Source organism: Armigeres subalbatus, chromosome 2, assembly GCF_024139115.2.
Source record: "Armigeres subalbatus isolate Guangzhou_Male chromosome 2, GZ_Asu_2, whole genome shotgun sequence".
Taxonomy (NCBI): Eukaryota; Metazoa; Arthropoda; class Insecta; order Diptera; family Culicidae; genus Armigeres; species Armigeres subalbatus.
Genome location: NC_085140.1, coordinates 240302890 through 240329497, shown reverse-complemented (window position 1 = coordinate 240329497; position 26608 = coordinate 240302890). Strand labels below are relative to the sequence as shown.

The window sequence follows — 26608 nt, the reverse complement described above, 5'->3', positions numbered from 1 at the left end:
CCCGGAAGCCTCCTTTCAAGAGGCCCGGAAGCCTCCTTTCAAGAGGCCCGGAAGCCTCCTTTCAAGAGGCCCGGAAGCCTCCTTTCAAGAGGCCCAGAAGCCTCCTTTCAAGAGGCCCGGAAGCCTCCTTTCAAGAGGCCCGGAAGCCTCCTTTCAAGAGGCCCGGAAGCTTCCTTTCAAGATGCCCGGAAGCCTCCTTTCAAGAGGCCCGGAAGCCTCCTTTCAAGAGGCCCGGAAGCCTCCTTTCAAGAGGCCCGGAAGCCTCCTTTCAAGAGACCGGAAGCCCCCCTTCAAGAGGCCCGGGAGCCTCCCTTCAAGAGGCCCAGACGCCTCCTTTCAAGAGGCCCGGAAGCCTCCTTTCAAGAGGCCCGGAAGCCTCCTTTCAAGAGGCCCGGAAGCCTCCTTTCAAGAGGCCCGGAAGCCTCCTTTCAAGAGGCCCGGAAGCCTCCTTTCAAGAGGCCCGGAAGCCTCCTTTCAAGAGGCCCGGAAGCCTCCTTTCAAGAGGCCCGGAAGCCTTTTTTTAAGAGGCTCGGAAGCCTCTTTTCAAGAATCTCGGAATTCTTCTTTCAAGCGGCTCTGAAGTCCAACTTCAAGAGGCTCAGAGAACTCTTATCAAGAGGCGCGGAAGCCAACTTTCATGAGATTCGGAAGCTTTTAAAGGAGGCTCGGAAACCTCCCTTCAAAGGGCTCGAAATTATTTTTCCAAGAGGCTTAGAAGCCTATTATCAAGAGGGGCCCAGAGGTGTCCCTTTAAGTAGCTACAAAGCCGTCGTTAAAGGTGCTCGGAAGCCTTCTATTAAAAGGCTCAGAAGCCTCCAATAGTCATAAAAGTGCTGTAGTAAGCCATATGTATAATCTTAATTTGAACTGAAAAGTTCCACGGAATCATGAAAATTTCAGTCCACTTTATGGAAAGCCATACTGCCGTGAATCGCATAAGTGTCTTTGCTGGCATCAGAACTGGGGCCCCCGCAATTGTAGCCCCCCGAATTAGTTCATTATTATAACAACTACCGAAAAACGTCTCTCACGGTATGCTACCTACCGAGAGTGTATACAGACATGATAAGTAAGAGATTTTCTCATTCTCCTTTGGATTCAAACCCTGTTCAAGACAATGAATACGCATCAATCTATTCTCTTCACCACCATACTATCCATAATTGTTCCATGCTTTTATTGGTACCGTCAACTGGGGGGAAGCTGATCATTGAGGTGAAGATGATCATTTGATGTGTCAGTCAAAAGTGCCAATTTTTTTTATGAAACGGTAGTCAACAATATTCTCCATTCAAGTAATGTTACCGATAGGTAGAAATCCGAGTTTTTCGATTATAATCATGAAAATGTATTTTGTGGAAGAAAGAGAGAAATAGTCATAAATGACGCTATTTTCGTTTAAAATATTGACTTCTTAGACTTCTTTACGTAGTAAATCCAACATTCATACAAATAACCTAGTGTATTTTGACTACTAGGTCATAATGGTTTTAGTAGAGCTGTCTTGATCAACTTCACCCCAAACCAGATTATTCAAAAAATGTGTGATAATTTAATTTATTTTAATAAATGCGAACGCATTTCGGAAAACTAAAGTTGTTGATTATTGCAACGTATAGCAGTACATGTTTTGAAAATATTTGTTTCGATTTAAAATGTAAACACACATTGTTATTGCATGTTTTGTCTTAAAAATGATCATCTTCCCCCCAGTTGACGGTACTATATTTCATTGTTAGATTTTCCAAACCAAGCCAAAGTTAATAGAGGCAACCCAGATAGTTTTTATTCTAAGTAATTACATTTTAGCTCAACCACTTCATTCTTGATATCCTTGGTTATTCACCATGTGCCGTTCCTATTCTAACAATGTTAAAAAAAATACAAAAACACACATGCTTCAGGGATGGAAAAAAATCTTCCTTCAAAATTTTCACAGCTACGCGTTATATGGGGGAGGGAGGGGAACCAAAAAGGGGGTACCAAGGACTCAGGTAGGGCAAGCTCCTGTTCAGTTGACGCGTTGATAGGCAGGTATCCGTTAACTTCATCATCGAAATGCCAGACTAGATTTGGTAGACTCAGTGGCGTAGCCACGGGGGTGGTTTTGGGCATAAAACCCCCCCCAGAGACAACATTTTTAGAAGAATTTTTTTTTTCGAAACAATGATGTCACAGGGATCGGCATGATTCAGTATCTGGCTAATAGAATCCGCGTGTATCGTATAGATATCAGGGCAACTGTTTGGGCGAATGTAGATGCACCTTACGTAAAGCAAGAATTGAGGCAGAAAAATGCAAATGGTGGCTTGTTCTAGGCAATCGCAATCGACGAGGTTCACCGAAATACACTGCAGTTCCGATTTGTCAACTATTAGTACGCTATCGCCTCTACGGAGATTACTTGTAGAAGCATTACGATCACATCGGTGAATAGCATAATTACTGGCCAATTCAGAGGAAGCGATGTCACAATGGACCCATGTTTCTGTGACATAGAACAACTATGTCAAGATCGCAATCGAGTAACGACAGAAGCAGAGTAGTTATTCGTTTTCGTTCTCTCAAACCACGAACGTTCAGTTAGTATACTCTCAGAGAAAAAAGAAGCTGGTCGATTCGGTTCCGATGAGGGCAATGCGACCAAGGTTGAAGTGTCTGAGACAATCGCAGGGAACGGAAGGACTAATTTTGATGATGGATGTTGAGGAACTTCTAGACTGTTCGATTCCAAAAATGTCGGGCACTGGAGCTAGTTTCAACAAACTCCCAAAACACGATTTCCGGAAGCTAAACTGGAGGGCCCAGAGCTTTTGATTTCCATTCTTGATTGACACCAACCTTGAAGGAGTTAAATGATAACGTCGATGATGTAATACACGCCGATGCAATTGCTGTGCGCGTGCCCGTGTGTGTTTGGCGTTCACCATTTTGTCAGATTAAAGTGACATTTCGAAAACTCAAATATCCATCTACGTATTAGTTGCACTCACTGGATTGTTGAAAACTGTGAAAAATGAAAGAGCATATTTTTTGCCAACTGTGTAGGACATTTCTGCCTATTAATGCGATAACGATAATTCAAATCCAGTCGGTATTTGATTAAGACAACACTCAAAGCTATAATTTTCAAACTGGTCTGGCGATACCCAGCACTATCATTATTTACCGAATCAAATTCACATAGAACATGATTCATTCTGGAACCTGAACGATGAATAATGGAGGGTCGATGAATGATGTGTTCGCCCGTTTCAATATATTTCGGAATACCTGGCTCTTGTGTTTTGAAAATGCATTCGCACCCAAAAGCCATATCATATATTTCCCAATTCGCCACGGGCTAACAATAGATGCGAGCAAAATTGATCTTATTGGAAGCATATCGCCAAGCGAATTGACGCAGATTAGGTGCGCTCCTTTTCATGGGTGAAGCCAAATTTTGCATATTTTGTTGTACGGCTGCTGCTTTCCATTCTACCGCGTAGACAATTTGCAATGAAAACAATGTTCGGCGAAAAGCACGAAATAATGATTCTGCTAAGCTCCACCATGCCCAATAAATTGTTGCCGTAAGTTCGACAACGTTCCGTGAATTTGAATTTTACATAGCTACCGGCATGGTTGTTGGAGTTAATTAAAACCAAACATTGGAATCAACGGTGGGCGAACGTAATAAATCAAAATGAACCACGAATCTTCGTAAAACAATGGATCCTAAATTCAGTAATAAAGAAAAACAATGTTGAATAGAGCTTAAAACTTTATATTTTATTTATAAAATAGATTTGAATCGATTGAAAATTATGACAAATAATGGCTGGCAAATTTTTGTTTTTTGCATTTTTGAATGCGGAAATCTTAATAAGGTATATGAAAATAACATACCGTTTACAAAACATTTTACGTACGTATCATAATAAATGCACACAAAAAAGATACAAATTTCCAATGCTGTTGATTCACAAACTTATGTGAAATGACAACGATACGCAATGGACATAATGCATTCCTCATATAGTATTGTAGCCGGAATTCGTGCAATGAGTATTGATTCATGGTCCTTGCAAGCCCCCTATTCTCATAATCTTACTAAAACCAACGAAGCTATGCACCAAACAACTATCGCTGCAACAAACGTTAAAAATGACTAAATCTGCGCAAATTCCTGGAAAATTCCGATCCAGCTAAGCCAAACTATGCAGCCATCACCGATGGGAGAGGGCAATAATTTACTATTCTTGGCTATCTTCCTGGCCTCAAGTTTGCCATCGGGTGGCCGGCCGGTCGGTGAGCGGGAGCCACCGTATGGTATTTGGTACGACCGGCAACAGCGAAAGAATGTCGGGTTGGGTTGCGCTGAACGAGCAGAAGTCCAACACCATCCACCGTTGTTCGTCCGTGTCGGTCGGAGCATATTTTCTCTTTCGGTGTTATCGGAATAGGTGTGAGTGTGCCGGAGCCCCATCACCATACTCACCTGTATCCTTTGGTTTCGCAGAGGTGCAGTTCGCCAAATACGCCGCAGCCGAGCTTTTCCACTATCACCAGCTTATCCCGGGGATACTCGCTGAGCTGTAAATCATCGTCCGAGACACCGTGATCCAGATCGCTGTAAGCGTTCAGTTGCTGCTGCTGGTTGCTCTGTTGATTGTTCGAGGGCGTCGTGGGAGCGGTTGATGATTTACAAATGGCAGTGGCAGCGTAGTACTTCTCCGGCGGTGGCGGCACCGGCGGCGGCTTCGGGAAGATATTGTTCAGTGTCGGTGGCGTCAGCCGAACGCTCACGTACCCGCCGGGAATCTTCGGTATCAGGTCCTGCATGTGCGGCACGGCGTACTCCTGGCACACGATATCGGGCACATCTAGTTTCGGAAAGGGGTGAGAGAGCGAATAAAAAAAGATTGAAAATGGGGTTGAGTGAGATTGAACTGCATTGTTGTTGGGGCATTGGTGGGAGGATTGTGACCATCCGGTCGGGCGAGTACCAGTCGGTGTTAGCCGTCCGTGGACAGTAAAAACTATATGCCGGCAGAAACACGAACTATATGCCAGGATGGGTTCTGCCGTAATAAAGCCATCTATTAAAACGCCATTCTGTGTGCATTTTTAATACTTTTGCTAGTTCGTGGCGGATTGCTCTACGCTCGTCGTGCACATGGTCAATGTTTGTGGAGAGCCATTCGACGATGGTGGTCTACCGAATTACTGAATCAACTGTGGCAGTCGAAACAGAAGCCAACACTTAATAATGCTTTTAAATATTGAAGGGTATTACCATAAAATTATCAGCAACGGAAAGAATTGCAATGTTTTTTTATTTGGATGTTGATGATGCGATATGTTAGTATGTACTTTTAAAATAATTTGTAGATTATGGATGAGGCAATTGGAATTGGTAATAAAACTGTAGAGATTAAGATTCTTTTGAATTTCGGCCTCTCTAACTAAAATTTTCAAAACGTCAACTCGCGCTTTGTTTGAATCGTCCATGATTTTTGAGTTTTTGTATTTCCCTACACTGCTTAAAATTTTGATATGTTTTTTTGCAAAATTACTGAATTCTGTGAATCAAAACGCTTTGAAAATCATCCAGGGTAGGCTGAATGGAGAAGGAACTATGAAGCAGAGTTTGTTCTACGGTTATTAAAAGTGGAAGTTCAGAACACGTCTTTTGTGGTTCAGCAAGCAATTGAGTTCGTTGCTAGTCACCTTCTTCTTCTTTAATGGCTCTACGTTCCAACTGGATTTTAGCCTGTTTTTCAATAATCTTAAGGTGGAAAACTACATATTTCAGTTTCATTGAATCTTTAATACTATAAATGGTGCTAACGATGGTTAATGCTAACTTGTTCTGATGTTCTACCGACATCACGAATTGGTACAGCCAGCACTACAACCAGCAGTGTCACACGGTTTTCATTTTCCATGTGTGCAAACGTCGCCATCATCGTCTCCATCCATGCCAGAGGAGTGTTAGCTATTATTGCAATTGGCAATAAAATTTAATGGCCTCGCCTGTATTGTCATTTTCAATTTCGTTCAATCGAGAGATACTGCAACATTCTCCGACGTCGACGGCGACTTTTAGATAGAAACGCCATGAACGGTGATGACCATTGTAAAAGTGTCACGGAATGTGTGGTTTGTTTAAGCGCTTTACTCCCACTGTGAACACAGCATCGTAACACAGATCCTGTCAGTTGGTAAAGGAAAGCTACAAAATGCTAGATAATTTTTGTTAAAAAGATCGCTTAATCAAATCTTTCTTGCAATTTCCAGATGTGGATGCACCACATTTTCCCACTTTACTTCAAAGTAGGGCCGTCATTCATAGCTTTCTTTGGATGGCGCTGCTAAATGGCACCAAACGCCTAGCAGAATATCAGTTTTTTAACAATATCTTGTCTTGATACAAATCGTATGGTTTGTTTGTATTATCTGGAAAATGTATGTCTGCTCTGAATAAATGTATAAAAAACAGATGAATGAGTTTCTATGTCAATTTTGTAAATCAAATTATAAGAAACAGTAAAAATGTCACTTGGTGTTGTGTAGCAAAACACCAACCACTCGATTATCTACTCCAACGGGCAGCATCGGTTTAGTTTGTCGTAACGAAGCCCATCTCAAGAAGGACCAATAGCGCTGGAGCTACCTTACGACGCTTGACGATAAGGAGGACATGGTACCCGAGTTCGTGTCGTCGTCCATGCGTCGTCGTTTCCATGTAAAAACCAGTCAACAAACGATGATTATGTTACACTGCAATAAGTGCCATCATGGCAGGAGACCCTGAGACGAGAGGTACATTGCATTTACCATCGTTTCATATCCACCATTAAAGTCGCATCAAGAGGCCATCATAAACGAAACTGTGCCACATTTCAGGGTTCACGTGTTCCGAGAGTGGTGGAATGTGCTCTTTCGGTCGTCGTTGTTGATGCAGATAAGAGAGGTGAGGGGAAGTCTCTCTGCCCTTGCCGATGCCTCCCCGCCTTTTTGGTAGACAACCATTTAGGAGCAAAGGACGTTGAGCTTTTTTTCCGGAAGGAATCAAAACGACATTTTCTTATTCCACGTTGCGTCATTTCAGCTGACAGGCACAATAAAATATGTAGAGGTGAAAACAATTTTCCGCGTGTTCTGCTTCGGTAACGGTGCCGTGCCGTCAAAGCAAATTGCGGGTAAAAATCATCCTGACAGCTTATAGACAACGTGTTGCCAAGGCAGGAGCATCGCACATAAAAGTTTGAAGTTGGTTTTATGGTTTATTGGCAATTTGGCGGGAGTGTAAGCGGTGGATTTATGGCCGCTTCCACTGAGTCGATGTCGATGCTTATGAATTTGTAATGCCGTGCGATCAAGAAGACACGGTTGTTTACGAAGCCGTTTGAGCTGCAAAGCTAATGTTGAACTTTTGGGCAGAGTCACTGTGGTGCGATAAGGCTGGCCATTCGAAAAGGAAAAATCATTGCCACAGATATAATCTATATATCGAATGTGATACAATCTATCTATTCAAAACATAAGAAAACGAAGTTTGAATTTCCACCGGAAATATATTTGAACTTACATCAGAAGTTCTTCTGAATTTCCTCCAGAATCTTTTCTGAATTTCATTCTTTTGAATTTCCAAATTTCATAAGAAAATTGTTCGGAATTTCCCCATGATTCTCTCTAAAGCTTTTTGTATTTGAAGTTCGACGAGATTTTTTTTAATGTTTCCATTCTTCTGAAATTGACTGTGAAACCTTCCATAGTTCCCCGGAGAATTCTCGAAGGAACTATCAATTCTGTATTGTCGTCTGATCTTTTATCTCTTATATCAATCATGTAAATATCTCATTTTGCTATCTTATCAACATTTGATGTTATTGAGCTATTTTCGTCTACTCGGGTGGTGTTCCCCCAGTCAACATTTTGGTACCTATATCTCTTGATATAGGTTATTATATAAGAACCAACTTAATCGTATATAATGCACAGATTGGCTATATACGTACCAAAGTGGAGGCGATATAGGTACAAACGAGTTTTATTATACGATTTTTTCCGACATCATGAGAACAGTATTACGATTATACATAAAAATATGAAAAATAAAAAAAATCTTCCAGCACCAAGTCTTGAACATGAGATCTTTGGATTTGCAGGCGGATACTCTACCACTGCACCATACTGCACATCTTGAACTGATCTGGATTTTTGTCCAACATAAACTACACAATTTATATTTTTACAACTGCTTGAAACTTCAACAAGCCGTTTGGACTGAAGTGGTTTCGATTGTATTACGATTCACATAGGCATTCATTCGCACTCATATAAGATATTGCAAAGAGTATAAGTCATTACGAGTTTTCATTCACACAATTACGATTGATTTTCACTACGGTAAATATTATCGTATACGATGCATTCAATACAACATCCTTGGACAATAATCTGACAAAGTTTGATATACAATGCGATTCAGATTTTTGATGGACGCAAATGCGACTTTATTTGCAGTTTATTATACGATATGTAGTTTACTGGGCCAGAGTCCATGACATGTGAATTTTTGATGGTTCACGAATTCGAGAACGCTTTTTTTTGTGTAAAAGAGATTAAATTTAGTTTTGAAGAAAAACGTTCATAATTTGTAGAAATGCTTTCGAAAGTTTCAAGGTTTGAATCACCAAGTTACAATTCTGATCAAATTTCTGACATTTTTTTAATAGTCAGTCAATGCTCCGGTTCCAAATAGTTCAAATTATAGCATACATAGTTTTATTTTTCTATTTTATTTACCTGTATAATCCGGTGTGATGTGATGTCGCTGCATATCGTTCATCGAGCACCCACTGGCGGCGCTAGTGTACATGTTCACATTAAACGGTTCGTGGTAGAGACTGCTTTTGTCAATGGATTCGTTATCGTCTATCGAAACCTGCAAACAGAGGATGGTAAAACAGCTGGTTAATATGTTATAGTTAATATTTTATATTTGTGTGCATGCTGCAACTTCATTTGAAACAAATCTTCAAAGTGAGTCCGATTTTATAATAGATATCGATGCATTAAACCGGTCTGCGTTTAGATTAACTAAAAGTAAGAATTCAGGACAATCCTTCTAGAGTGTTAACGTATTTCTCATCCCCTAGTAAAATATTACATATATTATTGTTCGAGCCAGAAAGAAGTTGACTAAGCAAGTGAGTGGAGATTTACCGATAATGAACAATGTGTACTAAATCAGTACTCTGATCGCTTTTTGAACGGAACTATTTTTTCAATTTCTCGGTCTACCTCAATTCCCACATTCTAAATACATCCTGATTTATTTTTTATTTTTAGTGGATTTTTTCATGTGCTCAACTTAATGCTTTAGTATTATCAAAGGCCATATTCTGCTGAAACAAACCGCGTAAAAAGCGATCCCAGTGTAAACCACATATGACGGATGACAAATAAAACGATGTTACGTTCCGATATTCCGATGAACTCACTTCCGCGAACCGTGTTTCTTACCAAACTGAATAAAATATCAGTGACATTATTAATGATTTTGTATAATAAAACTATAGGGTAGTGAGCTAATTCCCGTCGTAGTAGGTAGTGCTTGGTTTTCAAATCTAATTTATACGCTAGCCCAACTACTTACTCTAACTAAGTTGTATGTAACACGTATTTTAGAGTTTCTAGTTTTCATTGTGTACTATTAGCGCATTGAACAAATCATAGTTTATTGAGAATCGGCAATCAAAAACACCCTTCAAAATTTTTAAATTTGTCTTATGAGAATTTTCATTCGTCCATGAGAATTCATCCATGAGAATTTTCATTCGTCCAGTCTAAAATTCGATGGATTGCTGTCAAATAAATCTGTTGGTATTGGTGTGCGTATTGGTACACCAAATTAGTTTTTTATGCGGTATCATACCGTGTTAAATAAAAATAACATAAATTCAATTAATATTGGCCTGTTCTGAATATGATATGTGTACATTGTGAAACATAGAATAGAATATGCGTATGGAGCATGTTCGCGGTTATCCAAGAAACACCTGAAGTGGAGGCATTCAGATCTTTACGCGTAACCAATGATCTACTGGCCTGTTTTGTAAATGTAATGTACCCATTGTGGTACATATGATAGAATCTACATATGGAAGATTTTCACGGTTATCCAAGAAATCCCTGAAGTGAAGGCCTTCAGATCTACACGCGTAACTGATGATCTACACGCCTGTTTTGTAAATGTAATGTACCCATTGTGGTACATATAACAGAATCTGCGTATGAAAGCCGTTCGCGGATATCCAAGAAATACCTGAAGTGGAGGCCTTCAGGTCGACACGCGTAACCAACGATCTGAAAGCCTGTTCTGAATATGTAATGTACCCATTATGAAGAGAGCATGTACCATATTTGAAACCGGAAAATTGATCTTTAGTTCCGCGTTTAGATCGAAAGGCCTTACTCCAGGAATTTTTTGGATGACTAAGAACATATGCTATGAACACATTCTGTTCTTTGTACTACAGAATGCATGTACCATATTTGAAACCGGAAAACTAATCTTTAGTTACGCGTGTAGATCGAAAGGCCTTACTCCAGGGATTTCTTGAATGACGCATTCGCATTCTGTTCTTTGTACTACAGAGAGCATTTACCATATTTAAAACCGGAAAACTAATTTTTAGGCACGTATAGATTAAAAGGCCTTACTCCAGGCATTTCTTGGATGACTAAGAACATATGCTGTGAACGCATTCTGCTCTTTGTACTACAGAGAGCATGTTCCATATTTGAAATAGGAAAATTGATCTACTACGTATCCTTTCTCTGTACCAAAAGGAGCATGTATCATACTTAAATCAGTACTGCAAATCTTTGTTCCTGAGCTCAAGCCATTTCTTGGATAACTGGATGACTTATCTGTGACTTCATGCAGAATAACTATCATTTCGGTCAATTTTGAAAGTCAAATTTGAAAGTTTATTTCGGTTCCAGTTAACAAAAAATTCCTAGTGCAATCCCATTTCGACCGCATAAAAATGGTTTTGATTGTGCTGCCATTCGGTTAAATGCCTCAGTCTGTCAAACAACTAACACACATGCTTAACATGTACACGGGTAGTGCTGCCAACAAATTTCTATTATGAAATTATTTCTCCTGTTTCAAACTTTTGGAATAGTAGGAAATTCTAATATGAATGACGAGTGTGTATGAAAAATATTTATTTGGAAGACTTTACTTTTATTACGCTAGCGGAAAATAATTGAAAAACCTACTTTTATTGAATGCATGATGTATTATCAGATATGTAACATAAGATTATGGGAAAATGGTAAATGCATCATGAAACAATCATGATTATCCTTAAACAATTGAAAAATGCTCCTTAAAATAACTGATCATTTTTCCTTAAATTATTGAGCAAATTACCTTGAAATATAAATATAAAATGCTCCGTAAACATTTGAAAAGTGTACCGTAGAATTGCGCAGTATATTGATATAAGAATTATTGTGCAATAGTTGAAAAAGTACCTTGAAATTGGCTGTCATAAAGTAGAATCTTATGCACCATTGTATAGCCCCTGGAGTATGAAGCTAATTGTTTTGCTTGGTAACCCTATTCAACAGAAAAATGCTCCGAAAACTAAGGAAAATGTTCCCTAAAAAGAAGAAATACTCCTTAAACCAATAAAAAATGCTCCTAGGTCAAACCTAGGCCAGACAGTCAGGATAGCCACGACGCGAGTAGATATAAATTTAAATTCCGGTAGACTTGTCCTCATTAGATGAGCAAACTTCATACACAGTACAAACAGCACGTGCTGTCAAAGCATTCACCGCCACGCTTCTTTAGGTTTTGTAAGCGCAGATTTCGACAATTTCGATTTCCTCAAGCCGTGGGTTATTATAAGAGATATTTTAGTTACAAGATAAAAATTGTCGCTGTCGTGGCTGTCCGGAACATCTTTTGCTGGCGAGGATAGGGTGCTAAATGTCAATGAATTTTATATATTTCAAGGTAATTTGCTCAATAATTTAAGGAAAAATGATCAGTTTTTTAAGGAGCATTTTTCAATTGTTTAAGGATAATTTCATCTGTTTTAATGAGCAATTTTTGGGCTGCCTAAGATTATTGCAGTTCAAACCGCCAGTTTGGAAACGTGTTTTTCGACTATAAACAAGGCGACGAAGAAAATAAATTTCAAACGCTCTAAAGTTTAAAAAAACAGATCATTTGAACGCCTTCCGGTAGTGATTTTTCAATTATTTTTCACTTGAGCAATAAACATTGCTTTTATTTAGTGCGTAGTGAGAAATTTATGTGAAAAAGTGCGGTGAAAATCAGTGAATTACGTTGATTTTGGTGACGGTGTTGTGCGTCTTCTACAGCAGTGAATGACTGAAATCCAAAATAATGTTTTAAGTACATCTTTCAAAGTGATTTTAGCGACTGAAACAAGTTGGGACGATAGTGTTAAAAATGAAGAAGTTTTTGGTAATAGTTACAACGTTTACAGAGATGACTGAGACTACGAAAGGTCTGGAAAAATCAGGAGGAGGTGTTTTGGTTGCAGTATCCACAATTTTCAATTCAGAAATAATTAAAACGGATAAATTCAATGATTTTGAACAAGTTTGGGCCAAGGTACAAATTTCAGGTGAAACTCATGTTTCTGCTTCAGTTTATATTCCTCCAAATGATGCTCGCAGAGATATTTATGATAATTTTTTTTGTATCGCCGAGAATGTTTTATCTGGCTTGCCTTCTGAAGTAAAAGTGCATATATATGGTGATTTTAACTCAAGAAATGTAGATTTCATACCAGATTGTGACAATGAGAGCATTTTACTTCCAGTTATAGGGGAAAATGAGCTATTGCATTTTGTATTCGATAAAATTGCTAACTTAGGATTAAATCAAATCAATCATGTGAAGAATATCCAAAAGTGTTATCTAGATCTACTGCTGACTATCTGTTATGAAGATTTTTGTGTAAATGAATCACTAGCTCCTCTCTGGCGAAATGAAGTATTCCACACAGCAATTGAATTCTCTTTGTTTGTACACGTTAATCGAATGTGAGTTTGAAGAAATCTTCGATTATCAATCAGCCAACTACGGAAATATAAAGCATAAACTGAAGAATATAGATTGGCAAACTGCTATAAGGAACGAACAAAATGTTGATAAAGCGACAGAAAAGTTTTATAACACATTGCACAATATAATAATGGAAGAAGTGCTGGTTAAAAGACGGAGAAGTCATGCTGTATCGAAAAATCCAATTTGGTTTACAAGAGATATTAGAAATCTTCAAAATCGCAAGCAGAAAGCACATAAAAACTATAAGAAGCATAATCTTCAAAATTATTTAGAGGAGTATCTTAATATTTGTGATCAACTGAACTGTGCTATAAATATCGCATACAATGAATATAATTTAAAAACTGAACGTGAAATCAAGACTAGTCCAAAACATTTTTTCAGCTATGTGAACACTAAATTAAAATCAGCCAATTTTCCATCGAAACTTTATTTAGATGGTAGAACATGTAATGGTCCAGAGGAAATATGTAATTTGTTTGCCGATTTCTTTAAAGAAGTATACACTACCCACTCAGAAGATGATCGAGATCGCGACTTTTTCGATTTTTATCCTGAGTTTTCAAATGACGTTTACGTCAACCATCTGAATGTACACGAAATTTGTGATGCCCTGAAACATCTAGATGGGTCTAAGAGCTCCGGACCCGATGGAATACCTCCAGTGTTTATTAAGACTCTAGCAATTGAGCTTACTGCTCCATTATTCTGGATTTTCAACATGTCACTGGAATCAGGATGTTTTCCGTTAATATGGAAAAAATCATTTTTAGTTTTAATTTTTAAATCTGGTATAAAATCCAATGTTCGTAACTATCGTGGTATTGCTCTTATATCTTGCATACCGAAATTGTTCGAAGCAATTGTTAATGAAAAAATATTTGTTCAAATTAAAAATCGAATCACATCTAAGCAACACGATTTCTTTAAAGGTTGTTCGACAGCCACAAATCTAACAGAATTCGTTAATTATTTTTTGGATGCAATGGATAGTGGTCACCATGTAGAAGCCTTGTACACAGATTTTAGTAAAGCTTTTGATCGCGTTGATTTACCCATGCTTTTGTTCAAACTGCAGAAGATGGGAATTCAACCAAAACTTCTTCATTGGCTTGAATCGTATCTAACAAGTCGTGTTCAAATTGTAAGATACAAAGGAAAATTATCAACCCCAATACAAGCCTCTTCTGGAGTTCCTCAAGGATCTCATTTAGGTCCATTACTTTTTATTTTATTTGTAAATGACCTCCCTCTTGTGCTTCATAAATTGAATGTCTTAATTTATGCAAATGACATGAAACTTTTCCTAAAAATCAAAACTGTCGAGGATATCGATACATTCAAAGATGAAATATTGGTATTCCATACATGGTGTAAAAAAAGTCTTCTACAGTTGAATATAAACAAATGCAACTTAATAACCTTCAGCATGGGGGGGCTCCTTAGTCGTGCGGTAAGACGCGCGGCTACAAAGCAAGACCATGCTGAGGGTGGCTGGGTTCAATTCCCGGTGCCGATATAGGCAATTTTCGGATTGGAAATTGTCTCGACTTCCCTGGGCATAAAAGTATCATCGTGCTAGCCTTATGATATACGAATGCAAAAATGGTAACTTGGCTTAGAAACCTTGCAGTTAATAACTGTGGAAGTGCTTAATGAACACTAAGCTGCGAGGCGGCTCTGTCTCAGTTTGGGGATGTAATGCCAATAAGAACCTTCAGCAGAAAACGAAACATACTCAGCGCAAATATTAGTTTTGATGATCAGAACGTAGTAAGAAGCAATAGAGTAAGAGATTTGGGAGTAATATTGGATTCAAAACTCACTTTCATCGATCATTATAACTTAATTGTAAGCAAATCCAACAACATGTTAGGTTTTATAAAACGATTCTGTTACAATTTTCAGGACCCATACACAATAAAAACACTATATACAGCTTATGTAAGGCCAATCTTAGAATATTGCAGCATAGTTTGGTCCCCATTTTCAGCTATTCATGCCAACAGAATTGAGTCAGTTCAAAAACAATTTTTATTATATGCACTACGAAAGTTAGGGTGGACCGAATTTCCATCGCCACCATATGTGGCTCGTTGTAAGCTCATCAATATTCATTCACTGAAAGTGCGTCGAGATTTAGCAATGGTAACTTTTATAAACAATATTGTTTCAAACAGAATTGACTCAACGGAGCTATTATCAAAACTTAATTTGTATGTTCCATTACGATCTTTACGACATCGTCAAATATTCTCCGTAAATTATTATCGAACAAACTATACAAAATATGGCCCAATGAATCAAATGATGATCACTTATAATAAACATTGTGACACTATTGACTTATCGATGTCCAAAACACAGCTGAAACAGATCTTCTCTCGTATTATAAGCTAATGACACTTTACAATAAGTTTAAACAGTATCAACATTATTTAATGTTATTTGGAATAGTTAAGAATACAAATGTAAATAGGTCTACAATTATGATTGACGACAATAAATAAATAAATAAATAAATAACTGGATTTTCCTTCGTCGCACGGATAACGTAGGAAATTGTGCAAAAAGTTTCAGTCGCAAAGTTAAATTTAACTGTATTTCAAGTAAGTAACACCGGAATGTAATTTTAATGAATGCAGATAGTAGTGTACACTTTTTTCTATCTCGCCAGATGATTAGTTCATTATTTCAGTTTACGATTCGCGAATATTTAGTGATTTATAATTTGATATGACGGATACTAGCGCCATGGACGAATTAGCGCATAACCCTATATAATAAAAATGTTCAATCAAACGAACACAAACACTGTCTAACGCAGTTTGAATAATCTCATTCGTGAGAATCGAATGTGCCTATCGTTTCCAATATTAAACCTCCGACGGAGAATTCATATCTCGGAAGCTGACAACCACGTTGCAGCCACTTATGCGCACCTACTTAATTAGCTATCGAGTGCAACGGAGCGCGTTTGGCTGAAACCCGACATCGGATGCAACCGCTTATGTCTATCTGTCCACCCAGGAGTTTAACATGTTTGCAAAGTACGGGGAGAGAGAACAAGTCCGGACGTCCAAGCCCTGGCCTAATGGTCAATTCGAAGGCACGGCCACAAGATGTAATGCGTTGCTGTCAGCATCATTCCCGATTCCTGGACGGACAGGTCGAACCATCATCCATGCAGAGTGCAACATCAAAGCGTAAACTCATTATGACGCTCCACATTCGGATGATTTACATCGTAATCACTTTGGGCGAGTCGCACATCTGTGTCGGTGTGTGCGGTGGATTGGAAGGGGGCTTCGGGGGACAGTTTTCGTCAGCGCCGTAAATAGAGATGTTTGCAGCAGTCAGCGAAATGGACGATTTATGGCAGATAATGATGGGCAAATATCTTGACTGGTTCATACGCTGATTGGCTGATGAGTTATGAGGTGCAGTCCGGTCATTCAAACGGTTGAACGTGTCTTCCTCTTTGCTGGAATCACAACCCCAAACTGAAACATTGCCGCCTCACAGATAAAATGAGCGCGTAAAGTACTCCCACAGCAATATTCAATATAGGGTTTCTAAACCAAGTAGTGTAATTTTTCCACTGGAATATTTTGAAGCTAACACGTTGATACGTTCAAGGGAAGTCGTGAACCTAAAATTTCCCAGACCGGACTGGCAATTGAACCCAGCTACCTTCGGCATGGTCTGTTTTGTACCTGCGTAGCTTACCCTTAGGCTTGAAAAGCCCCTGGTTGAAGAAGTCGATAAAAACGATGTGGGAAGAGGTTGAAGTGAAGTTGGCACTGATTGACTTGATGAAATATGCTGATGAGTTGAGTAGAGTAATGGTGTCAGATAAATAGTTTGGAAATATATCAAACGGAAATGTACTTCGCAATGAAACTGGATGATCGATTTGTAACTAGCCATAACATGGATTCAAATACATTCGGGCGCTTATAACGCCGCCAGTTGGAATTTAGAGCCATTGAAGAAGAAGAATAAGAAGAAGAAGAAGAAGAAGAAGGAGAAGAAGAAGAAGAAGAAGAAGAAGACGAAGAAGAAGAAGAAGAAGAAGAAGAAGAAGAGAAGAAGTATACCAGAGCCTCTTTTATCGACGAAGGTTCTAGGAATGGGCAATACCGATACACTATATCGAGTATCGATATTTTCGCTTTGATTTTCCGATATTTTGTATAGATTTATTGATGTTTGATTTTTGACCGCATCGATTTTTTGTAGGTGATATCGTTTCTATATTTTTACTTAGCGTAACATTATCTGAAATAAATAACTGAGAAATATAACACACATCACCTATCAATCCGATAAAAATTGCAATATAGCGAAAAAATGGCAAAGGCGTTTTTCTAAAAAAAATCGATACTGTTGGATCGAGTGTCATAATATCGATATAAAAAATATCGGAGTTAAAACATCGATTTTTTGATACGTTTTAAAAACTTTAAAAAGTGGTAGAATAAAAATAAAAATTAAAAGATGCTTAAAAGATGCCTGCGCCGACACATCAAAGTTCTGTCACAAACAAACAGACGTAACACTAGATAAATTACCATCGACCACGACTTGACTTGGGTAGTAAAAAAATCATATTAAAACTGTCTTAAAGTCGCGTGAAGGCAAAATCAGGGGCAGTCAAAATTTGGACTTGTTTAAAATCGGGTCATCACTGTATCTTGTACATATTTACTTATTTATGGAATGATGCTATGGCAATTCCATTGCAAGTATTGTAAATAATCTCATTTCATGTTACATTTTGTACAAATAATCAATCAGAGAAATATATGTTTTGGCGGTATTTTCTGAGCCTATAGTTCATTTTGCCAATTTTAGTTATGGGGGTCTTCGGGCCTCCTATAAAAAGTTTGTTTTCCGAGCGAACATATAACTTTTACGTATTCTTAGTTTTATACGAGGGCTGCAAATGGTGGGTTTACATCAAGGAAGAAGCGCCCAACATAGCTCTGGTCCCCACAAGTTCCTATCTCACGCTTCCACGGGTCGTCCGATGACAAAAGACCGCCTGCTAAGGGTTGTGTACTCAGCTGGTAGTGCAGCCTGGGCAGTGCTGTCCTTCTGACATCAGTTAGAGTAAGAAGGTAAGCCTCGAGCGTCTGTTCACCAGGAGGTGCAGCTCAAACAGCGTCTGCCTGGTACCCAGCGGCTGAATAACGAAATGCTGTATCACGTCAGCTATACCTAAGGTGTAGGTAATGCGACCCTGGTAAGGTGGCTTACTAAAGTCTCGTCTCAAATACCACCATAAATGGAGATAGAAGAAAAAGAGAACGTTATTTTTGGCAACTGACCCGGCAACGAAACAATGACTATGATTAGAAACTCGGTACCTGGAATGTTAGGACCCTAAACAAACCTGGACGAGTGAGCATTTTGGCTCGTGAACTGCAGAAGGTTAGAGTGAACGTGGCCGCTATTCAAGAAGCCCGATGGCCTAGATCCGAAGAACGTGAATTCCGAGCCGTGGACCCAACGACCAACACTGCATTCAAGTATAACATCTATCATAGCGGCGGTGAAAAAGCAGAGCATGGAGTTGGTTTCGTAGTGATGGGCAAGCAGATGAAGCGAGTGATGCGGTGGAAACCCATTAGCGAACGAATCTGTGTGTTGAGGATACGGGGCAAATTCTTCAAGTACAGCCTGAACAACGTTAACGCACCGACAAACGATAAATCCGACGACGTGAAGGACACGTTTTATGAATGTCTTGATAAAGCCTATGGAGAGTGCCCAAAGCAAGACGTGAAAATTGTTATCGGAGACGTTAACGCTCAGGTCGGTAGAGAGGACTTTTTCCATCCCATAATCGGTAGGGAGAGCCTTCACTCCGCTACCAATGACAACGGACTACGGTTAGTAAATTTCGCTGCCGTCAGAGGGATTGCCATCAGTAGCACCTACTTTGCACGACTTGCAACCAGATAGACCATGTTCTGATGGATGGGCGCCATTTCTCGGATGTTATCGATGTGCGGACATTCAGAGGTCCGAACATTGACTCTGATCACTACCTCGTTGTCAGTAAAATTCGATCATGGTTGTCAACTGTATCGAACGAAAGATCACAGCGAACGATGCGTTACAATATCCATCGATTGTCGGCGGAAGGAGTATCGGCTGAGTACCGCCAGAAGCTCGACGAACGGATAAGTGCAATCAACGTTAGCGACAACATCAACGATCTATGGGAATAGATCCATGGAGCGGTGAGCACAACAGCACGAGAAGTGGTAGGCACTGCACAGAGGCGACCCAGGACGGGTCGGTTCGATATGGAGTGTCAGAGAGTGACAGACGAGAAGAACGTTGCCAGAAGCCGGATGTTGGTGTCGGGTACCCGATCGAATAGAGATCGGTACAAAGAAGCAAGAGCAGCCGAAAAACGAACCCACCGCAGGAAGAAGAAAAAGTACGAAGAACAAGTTATTAGTAAGGCGCAGGGAAAAATGGAGCAGAACGATATGCGGAGGTTTTATGAACCTGTCAATGGCGTGCGGAGAAAGACAGCGCCATCTCCCGTCATGTGCAACGACCGATTAAACCGAAGTGGCTGCCAGGTGGAAGCAACACTTCGAGACTTTGTTGAATAGTGAAAGTGACGGTGCATCGGTGAACAGAATAAATATTAGCGACGATGGACAAGCTGTGGAGTTACCTACACTAGATGAGGTTAAGAAAGCTGTTAAAGAGCTGAAGGATAAGGATAAGGATAAGGATAAGGATGCGGGGAAGGATCAGCTCCCGGCTAAGCTTCTCAAACATGGCAGTGAGCAGCTTTATGAAGTTCTGCACCATATTATGTCGAAAATATGGGAAGACGATTGGACGGCCTCATTTGCCCTCTATTTAAGAAAGGGCACATACTGGAGTGCGCCAATTACCGAGGAATAACACTCCTTAATTCGGCTTACAAAATTATGTCCCGTATTCTGTTCAACAGATTGAGACCGCTTGAAGAGTCCTTCGTCGGCGAATACCAAGCAGGTTCAGAGACAAATTCTTGATAACTTCCGGGAGTACAACTTACAGACACATCCTCTGTTTATTGATTTCAAGGCGGCGTACGATTCAGTGAAACGGAATGAATTATGGCAAATTATGCTTGAACATGGTTTTCCGGCGAAATGGATACGGCTGATTCGTATAACGTTGGACGGATCGAAATCAAGTGTAAGGGTTGCGGATGAAATATCGACGTCAATTGTTACCTTAGATGGATTAAAGCTGGGTGATGTACTCTTGAATCTACTGTTCAATATAGCACTCGAGGTAGCGATTAGGAGAGCTGGAGTGCAAAGAAGCGGTACCAGTATCACAAGATCGCATATGCTCCTGGGTTTTGCGGACGATATCGATATTATCGGAATTGATCGCCGTGCCGTGGAAAAGGCTTTTGTGCCTTTTAAGAGGGAGACAGCGAGGATTGGATTCACTATCAATACCAGCAAAACGAAGTACATGGTCGCTGGCAATCAACGTGGGTTCATTAGTGGTGGTGGTAGCGAAATGGTGCTGGATGGTGAAAAATTTGAAGTGGTAGAAGAATTTGTGTATCTTGGAACATTAGTGACGTGCGATAATGCTGCAAATAGGGCTTATTACGGACTTCGTAACCAGCTTAAGTCACGTAGTCTGCAAACGAAAACAAAACTCTCGCTGTATACTACTCTGATTCTTCCGGTGGCTTTATACGGCCATGAAACATGGACGTTAAAAGAGGCTGATCGTAGACCTTTCGGAGTGTTTGAGCGTAAGGTGCTGCGGACAATACTCGGCGGTTAACAGGAGAACGGTATCTGGCGGCGTCGCATGAATCACGAACTGAATTAGGTGTATAAAGGGCTGGATATTATTAAGCTTATTCAATACGGCAGACTACGGTGGGCTGGTCACGTTGTTCGTATGCCGGAAGAACGTCAAGCGAAGATAATGTTGAGTAGAGAAACCCGGTAGAGGCCGCAGGCTTCGTGGATGGCTTCGTACACGATGGCTTTTTGCAGTTGAAGAGGACCTGAGGGCGCTCAATGTTCAGGGCAACTGGAAGCAATTGGCTCAGGATCGAGTCCAGTGAAGAAGGATACTCCAATCGGCGTAGGTTCATCGAAGAGCTGTAGCCCATCAAGCATCAAGTAAGTAAGTATACGAGAAGACAACAATGTATTTTTGCCATCACTTTGCGAGCAAATCGGTTTAGAGTAAAGCCTGTCCACGTTAAATTTCGGACACCCATCTCCAAACGCGATTTTTAAACATTTTTACCAGCCACTGAGACGATCTATTTATATGATAGCTCAATCTCTTCGCTTTACTGCTGCTTTCAGCATGGCTTAGCTCTTGTTTAAATTGATGACATGGCGACAAATCAATTAAACATTATCTAACTGTCCAAAATTTAACGTGGACAGGCTTTAAGTGCCTGAAAAGTTGGCGAAACTTTTTTACGCGTTCCCGTCATGTATTTTGGCCATAACTTCTGAGCCCATAGTCTGATCTGGTTAATTTAAAATAGAAGAAATGAGGCAGGACTCTGCATTGAATGCAGCTTGTTGCAAGAGCATCGGTTGAGGGTAAGTCCAAAAAAAAAAATTGGCGAGACTTTTTGATTTTTTTCAAATTTTCTAAATTAATCAATGCCTCCTTAAGGCTATTCTGATACATTAAATAAACTTTATAAATTATATTTAAATCCTAACCATTGCAATTGAACCGAATCAAAGGTGAAGGGCCAAGTGGCCAAACACACACACTTAAAATTCTAAGTTTACTGATTGCCGAGAATCCAACAGCCGAGATATTGGTAATAATTTCGACGAATTTCGGTAACATTTACCGAGTCATCGGTAATCGTTACCGAGATTTCGGCAAAAAATCAACTTTGCCGAATTTCGGCAAAATATTGACGAGATTTCGGTAAAGGAATTACCAAATTTCAGTAAAAAATATTACCGAGATCTCGGCTGTTGGAATCTTGGCAAAAATTTTGCCGAGGTCTACGAAATAATTAAAGTGTAAAGTTACAAGTCTTGTAATGTCAAAAATAATGTAACAAACAAAAATCAAAAATAAATGAATTTAAGGCAAGTCAAGCCAATTTGTTCAAGCCACTTTTTTGTTGTTTTTTTTCTCGGAATTGTGTAAAATGGATATGATATTATGTAGTTTCTCAAACACTTACATTCCCCACATTTAGGTCCATGTTATTGATACATGCAGGTTATTTTACACGGTTTGGTTTTCGTCGTTTAAGACCTTCAGCGTCAATGAAACAATGAGTTCCCCACGAAAAAATTCACAAAAAATCAAAGAAAATTCGGGTAGTATTTAAAAAGCTGTGAAAGTGCGGGTTAACCGAGAAATTAATGAATTCCAAGCGCTTCAAAAACCTGGGTGTATATTAAACGCGATACAACATAGATATGGTGTTCATATACTTCTTTCGAATACATTTGTCGATGTCAACTGCTTTGCTGGAATATAATTCATCATTTTATGAGCTTGATTGCGAAGAGTGCCCTTTAAGCCCCGAGTGCCGATCTTGCTTATTCAACACCCATCTGCTTTGCATTTGCACTGCGCAAAGTAAACACAGTTCGAAAATGTATGGAATCGCTAATTATATACCGACCTTGAAATTGCTATTCAGCCGCTTGTCGATTCCCAGACTGTCCGTATGCAAATTGTGCTGCAGTGCGTCGAGGACGGCCGCCGTTCGGGTGCGTTTGTTCTTGGCCACGATGAACAGGATGATGGCGATCAGCAGCAGGATGATGGTGGTCAGGACCGCGATGATGACACCGATAAAGTGCGGCTCCGGTTCCTGGTCGATGGGCTTCGGCGAGATGACTGCAACAAAAAAGAGAAGAGAAAGAGGAGGAGCCGGGTGAAAGATACTGAGCTCGGCGGTTGTCACGTCAGTCAGGTCATCGTTGTTCGTCGTCGCCATTTGCGATAGGGTGGTAGATATGATTTGCGTGCGAATTAAATGCACATTTTAAGATGAGATGCACGCAATGGTCCGTGGACGCCGATGAGCTCACTGAGTCGGCTTGGTGAGCAAATCGTGGGCAAAATTAATTTTAATTTCAAATAGTTACCAGCCCAATCGATATAAATTTGCATGTTGAATTGCAGAGACATGTAACGATTCTTTTGCTCTGATTTTCGAATCAAGTTGATTTGAGACCTTATCATGTTGGACGAACTAAATAACTCTCATCAATATTTATTTCATATGATCATCATTATTTCCTTTGATATGATATTTCACGCAAGTTTGGTGATGTGGGTAGTCTAATAGACATGAAAATCCTACTCAAAAACTGATTTGATTCAACTTCACACAATCAATTTCTGTTTATGCGCCTTGATGGTGATTTTTGACAAAGCACTTGTGTTGTAGCCCAACCAAAAAAAAAATCAAACAGTTACTTTTGATTGAAACCTCATTATCCGTCAGAAGCAGAGAATACAAAAGTAGCATCCTCCATGAAGTATCACGTTTCAGTTTCTACTTTCCGAGACGTGAAAATGGAAGCGACTTGCGGATAGGTCTCCGGGCTATTTTACTATTGATAGAAAATGTTTACAGCATCTCAGTCACAGAGGTCCCCCAGGGAAGCGAGGAAGATACAAAGTAGCTGTCTCGTCTGCTAATGAATCGGTGCATCAGGTGATGGCGCTCCTTTCTCGTGTGCCATTGAGACGACCAATAATGGATAGAAGGATGATGTATGCAGAGCGGTGTCTTTCTTCGACCACATGGACGGACATGCACTCGAATAGCCACCGACGATGACGATGATGCACCGAACCATGGCATATGAAGAAGCATTAGATTATTGATCGATGGCACAAAGTATGTGATAATTTGAATAATTGATGATGTGCATAATAAATGCAAATTAGTGGAAGATATTTGATCTTTGCGGGCCGCTTGTTGGAGCCCACAGTCCACAGCCCAGTGGCCATCATCGGTGCTGTTTGCTTTGATCGTGGGGCGGAAGAAATGGCCACATTATTCTGCGAAGTGCTCGGCTCAGTCCAATCAGAAGGTGAGCGATTCCCGGGAGAGTCAAACGCAGTCGTCGGGTATGCTTGATTGCTTCGAAAGGTAGTTAAATTGCAATTATGTTCGCGCCAATGGTGAAGCGTAAATTGATGTTTGGAAATTTACCGCAACTGGATTGGTTATTAATACAGACTTGGTATTGGGTAACGAACAGAAACTCCGGCACATTTAAGAAACTATGTAATTGGAAGTTTAATAATAATGGATAGAGAGTCATTGAAGGAGTTATGATTAATCGAAAGAAATTATTTAAAAACGTGAATGAATTTGGAATAATTCTACACCCAACCAGCGGATGACAGATTTTAATATACAGTTCTGCATAAGAGCCTTTTAAAATCTGTGTGAAATTTTAGCATGAAAGAATTTGGAAGATTTTGATACAATCATTGAATTGTTACCAAAGATGGTATATGAAGTCGTCCCTGTGGTGATTGATCTATAAAGGGCTGAACGGCAACCTGGAGCGGCCCCAACAAAGGGCTATCCGGCAACCAGGAGCGGCCCCAACAGCGAGTGAGTGCATGCATCGATGATATTTTAATTAAGTGCTGAGTAAGTGTATCGAACAGTGCAAAATGGCTTCGGGTTCACCGGATTCGCTGGCACTGGACACACGGAAGACACAAGTGCATTCGAGACGAAATATGGTTCACCTGGGAATACTCTGATTGAGTGTCGGCGTCGCGGGGATACGTCCAGCTGCTGGCGGAAGAATGAGTTACAGCACGCGAGGAAGACTCGTGAAACCTGCGAGCATCCTTGGATAAAGTTTCTGGTAACTTCGACTTCGTTAGGATACCAAACGCGTATTTATAGTAGATATGATAAGTATGTCTTCTTCTAAAGATCATCAAGGACGTTCCTCCTAGAATTCTTCAGGAAGCTTCTCCAGGAATTCCTTCGAAAGTTTCTCCAAAAATTTTTCCCCGAATTCCTACAAAAGATCCATCAGAATTCTTCAGGAAATTTCTTCAAGAATATCTTCGGCATTTTCTCCAGGAATTCCTTCGGACTTTCCTCAGGGAGTTCTTCCAGAAGTCCAACAGGTAATTTAGGTTATTTCAAGCAGACAATGACATTGACTGAAGTATAACGAAATTCATTGAGAAATACCAACTCAATTTCAATTTCCTCCATGATGTTTCGCGAATGACTTCAAGAATGGAACATTAAATGTAACATTGTATGCAACATTAAACATTTCCGTACGACGAAAACGATACTGTAAAACATCTTTTTACGCTCCCTACTTTTACGCTTCCTTTTTTACGCTTCAGATTCCTATAGGAGCGTTAAAAAAGTTTCAAGCTAGTATAAGAGGCAAACTTCGATTAGTTTCGGAGGTTGTTTTTGGATGATCTAAGTACTGCGGATGTTCTAGAAACAGAATTTATGCTTGCTTGCGAAGTAGTATTACCTGTTGTCATGGGTTGAAGGTAGTTTACGAACTCCATACAGTCAAGGTCTTCGGATCAATCTCCGTAATGGAGGCAGTTATTGAAGAATAAACAAGTTGTGCGACCTTTTCTTGGTATATGTTTGCATTCCCGAGCAACACAAGTCAGGCAAAAATGGTTGCAGCAACTTGATTGCGACTAAATCTGGTCACATATGAGTTGCAGTATCCTATATGGAACATGTGTGCTACTAGGGTTTCACGTAGTCCTTGTTGTTGTCATTGGTGTCTACGAACTCCATAGAGTCAAGGTCTGTGGATCAACCTCCGTAATGGAGGCAGTTATTGAAGAATAAACAAGTTGTGTGGCTCCTTCTTGGTATATGTTTGTATTCCAAGTAGTTCTTGTTAATGTCGTGGGCTCCAGGTAGTCTACGAACTCCATAGAGTCAAGGTCTGGCGATCAACCTCCGCAATGGAGGCAACTATTGAAGAATACACAAGTTGTGTGACCCCTTTTTGATATATGTTTGCATTTCAAGTAGTTCTTGTTGTTATCATTGATTCCAGGTAGTCTACGAGCTCCTTAGAGTCAAGGTCTGTAGATCAATCTCCATAATAGAGGCAATTGTTGAAGAATAAAGAAGATGTGCGACCTCTTCTTGATATATGTTTGCATTTCACGTAGTCCTTGTTGTTGTCATTGGCTCCAGGTAGTCTACGAACTCCATAGAGTCAAGGTTTGGCGATCAACCTCCGCAATGGAGGCAACTATTGAAGAATACACAAGTTGTGTGACCCCTTCTTGGTATATGTTTGCATTTCAAGTAGTTCTTGTTGTTATCATTGGTTCCAGGTAGTCTACGAACTCCTTAGAGTCAAGGTCTGTAGATCAATCTCCGTAATGGAGGCAATTGTTGAAGAATAAAGAAGATTTGCGACCTTTTCTTGGTATATGTTTGCATTTCACGTAGTCTTTGTT

The 26608-nt window shown here is 39.9% G+C and overlaps 1 protein-coding gene across 3 annotated transcripts in view; it reads right to left on the bottom strand.

The window, feature by feature from the left end:
* LOC134211978 (discoidin domain-containing receptor tyrosine kinase B) overlaps positions 1–26608 on the bottom strand; it is an 802844-nt gene that overhangs the window by 116524 nt on the left and 659712 nt on the right. For all 3 annotated transcript variants that reach the window (XM_062689416.1, XM_062689415.1, XM_062689417.1), the window contains 3 exons: positions 22785–23002; positions 8797–8935; positions 4481–4865 (listed from right to left, as the gene is read on the bottom strand). In XM_062689416.1, coding sequence (XP_062545400.1) covers positions 4481–4865; positions 8797–8935; positions 22785–23002 — 742 coding nt within the window. The remainder of the gene's footprint in view (positions 1–4480; positions 4866–8796; positions 8936–22784; positions 23003–26608) is intronic.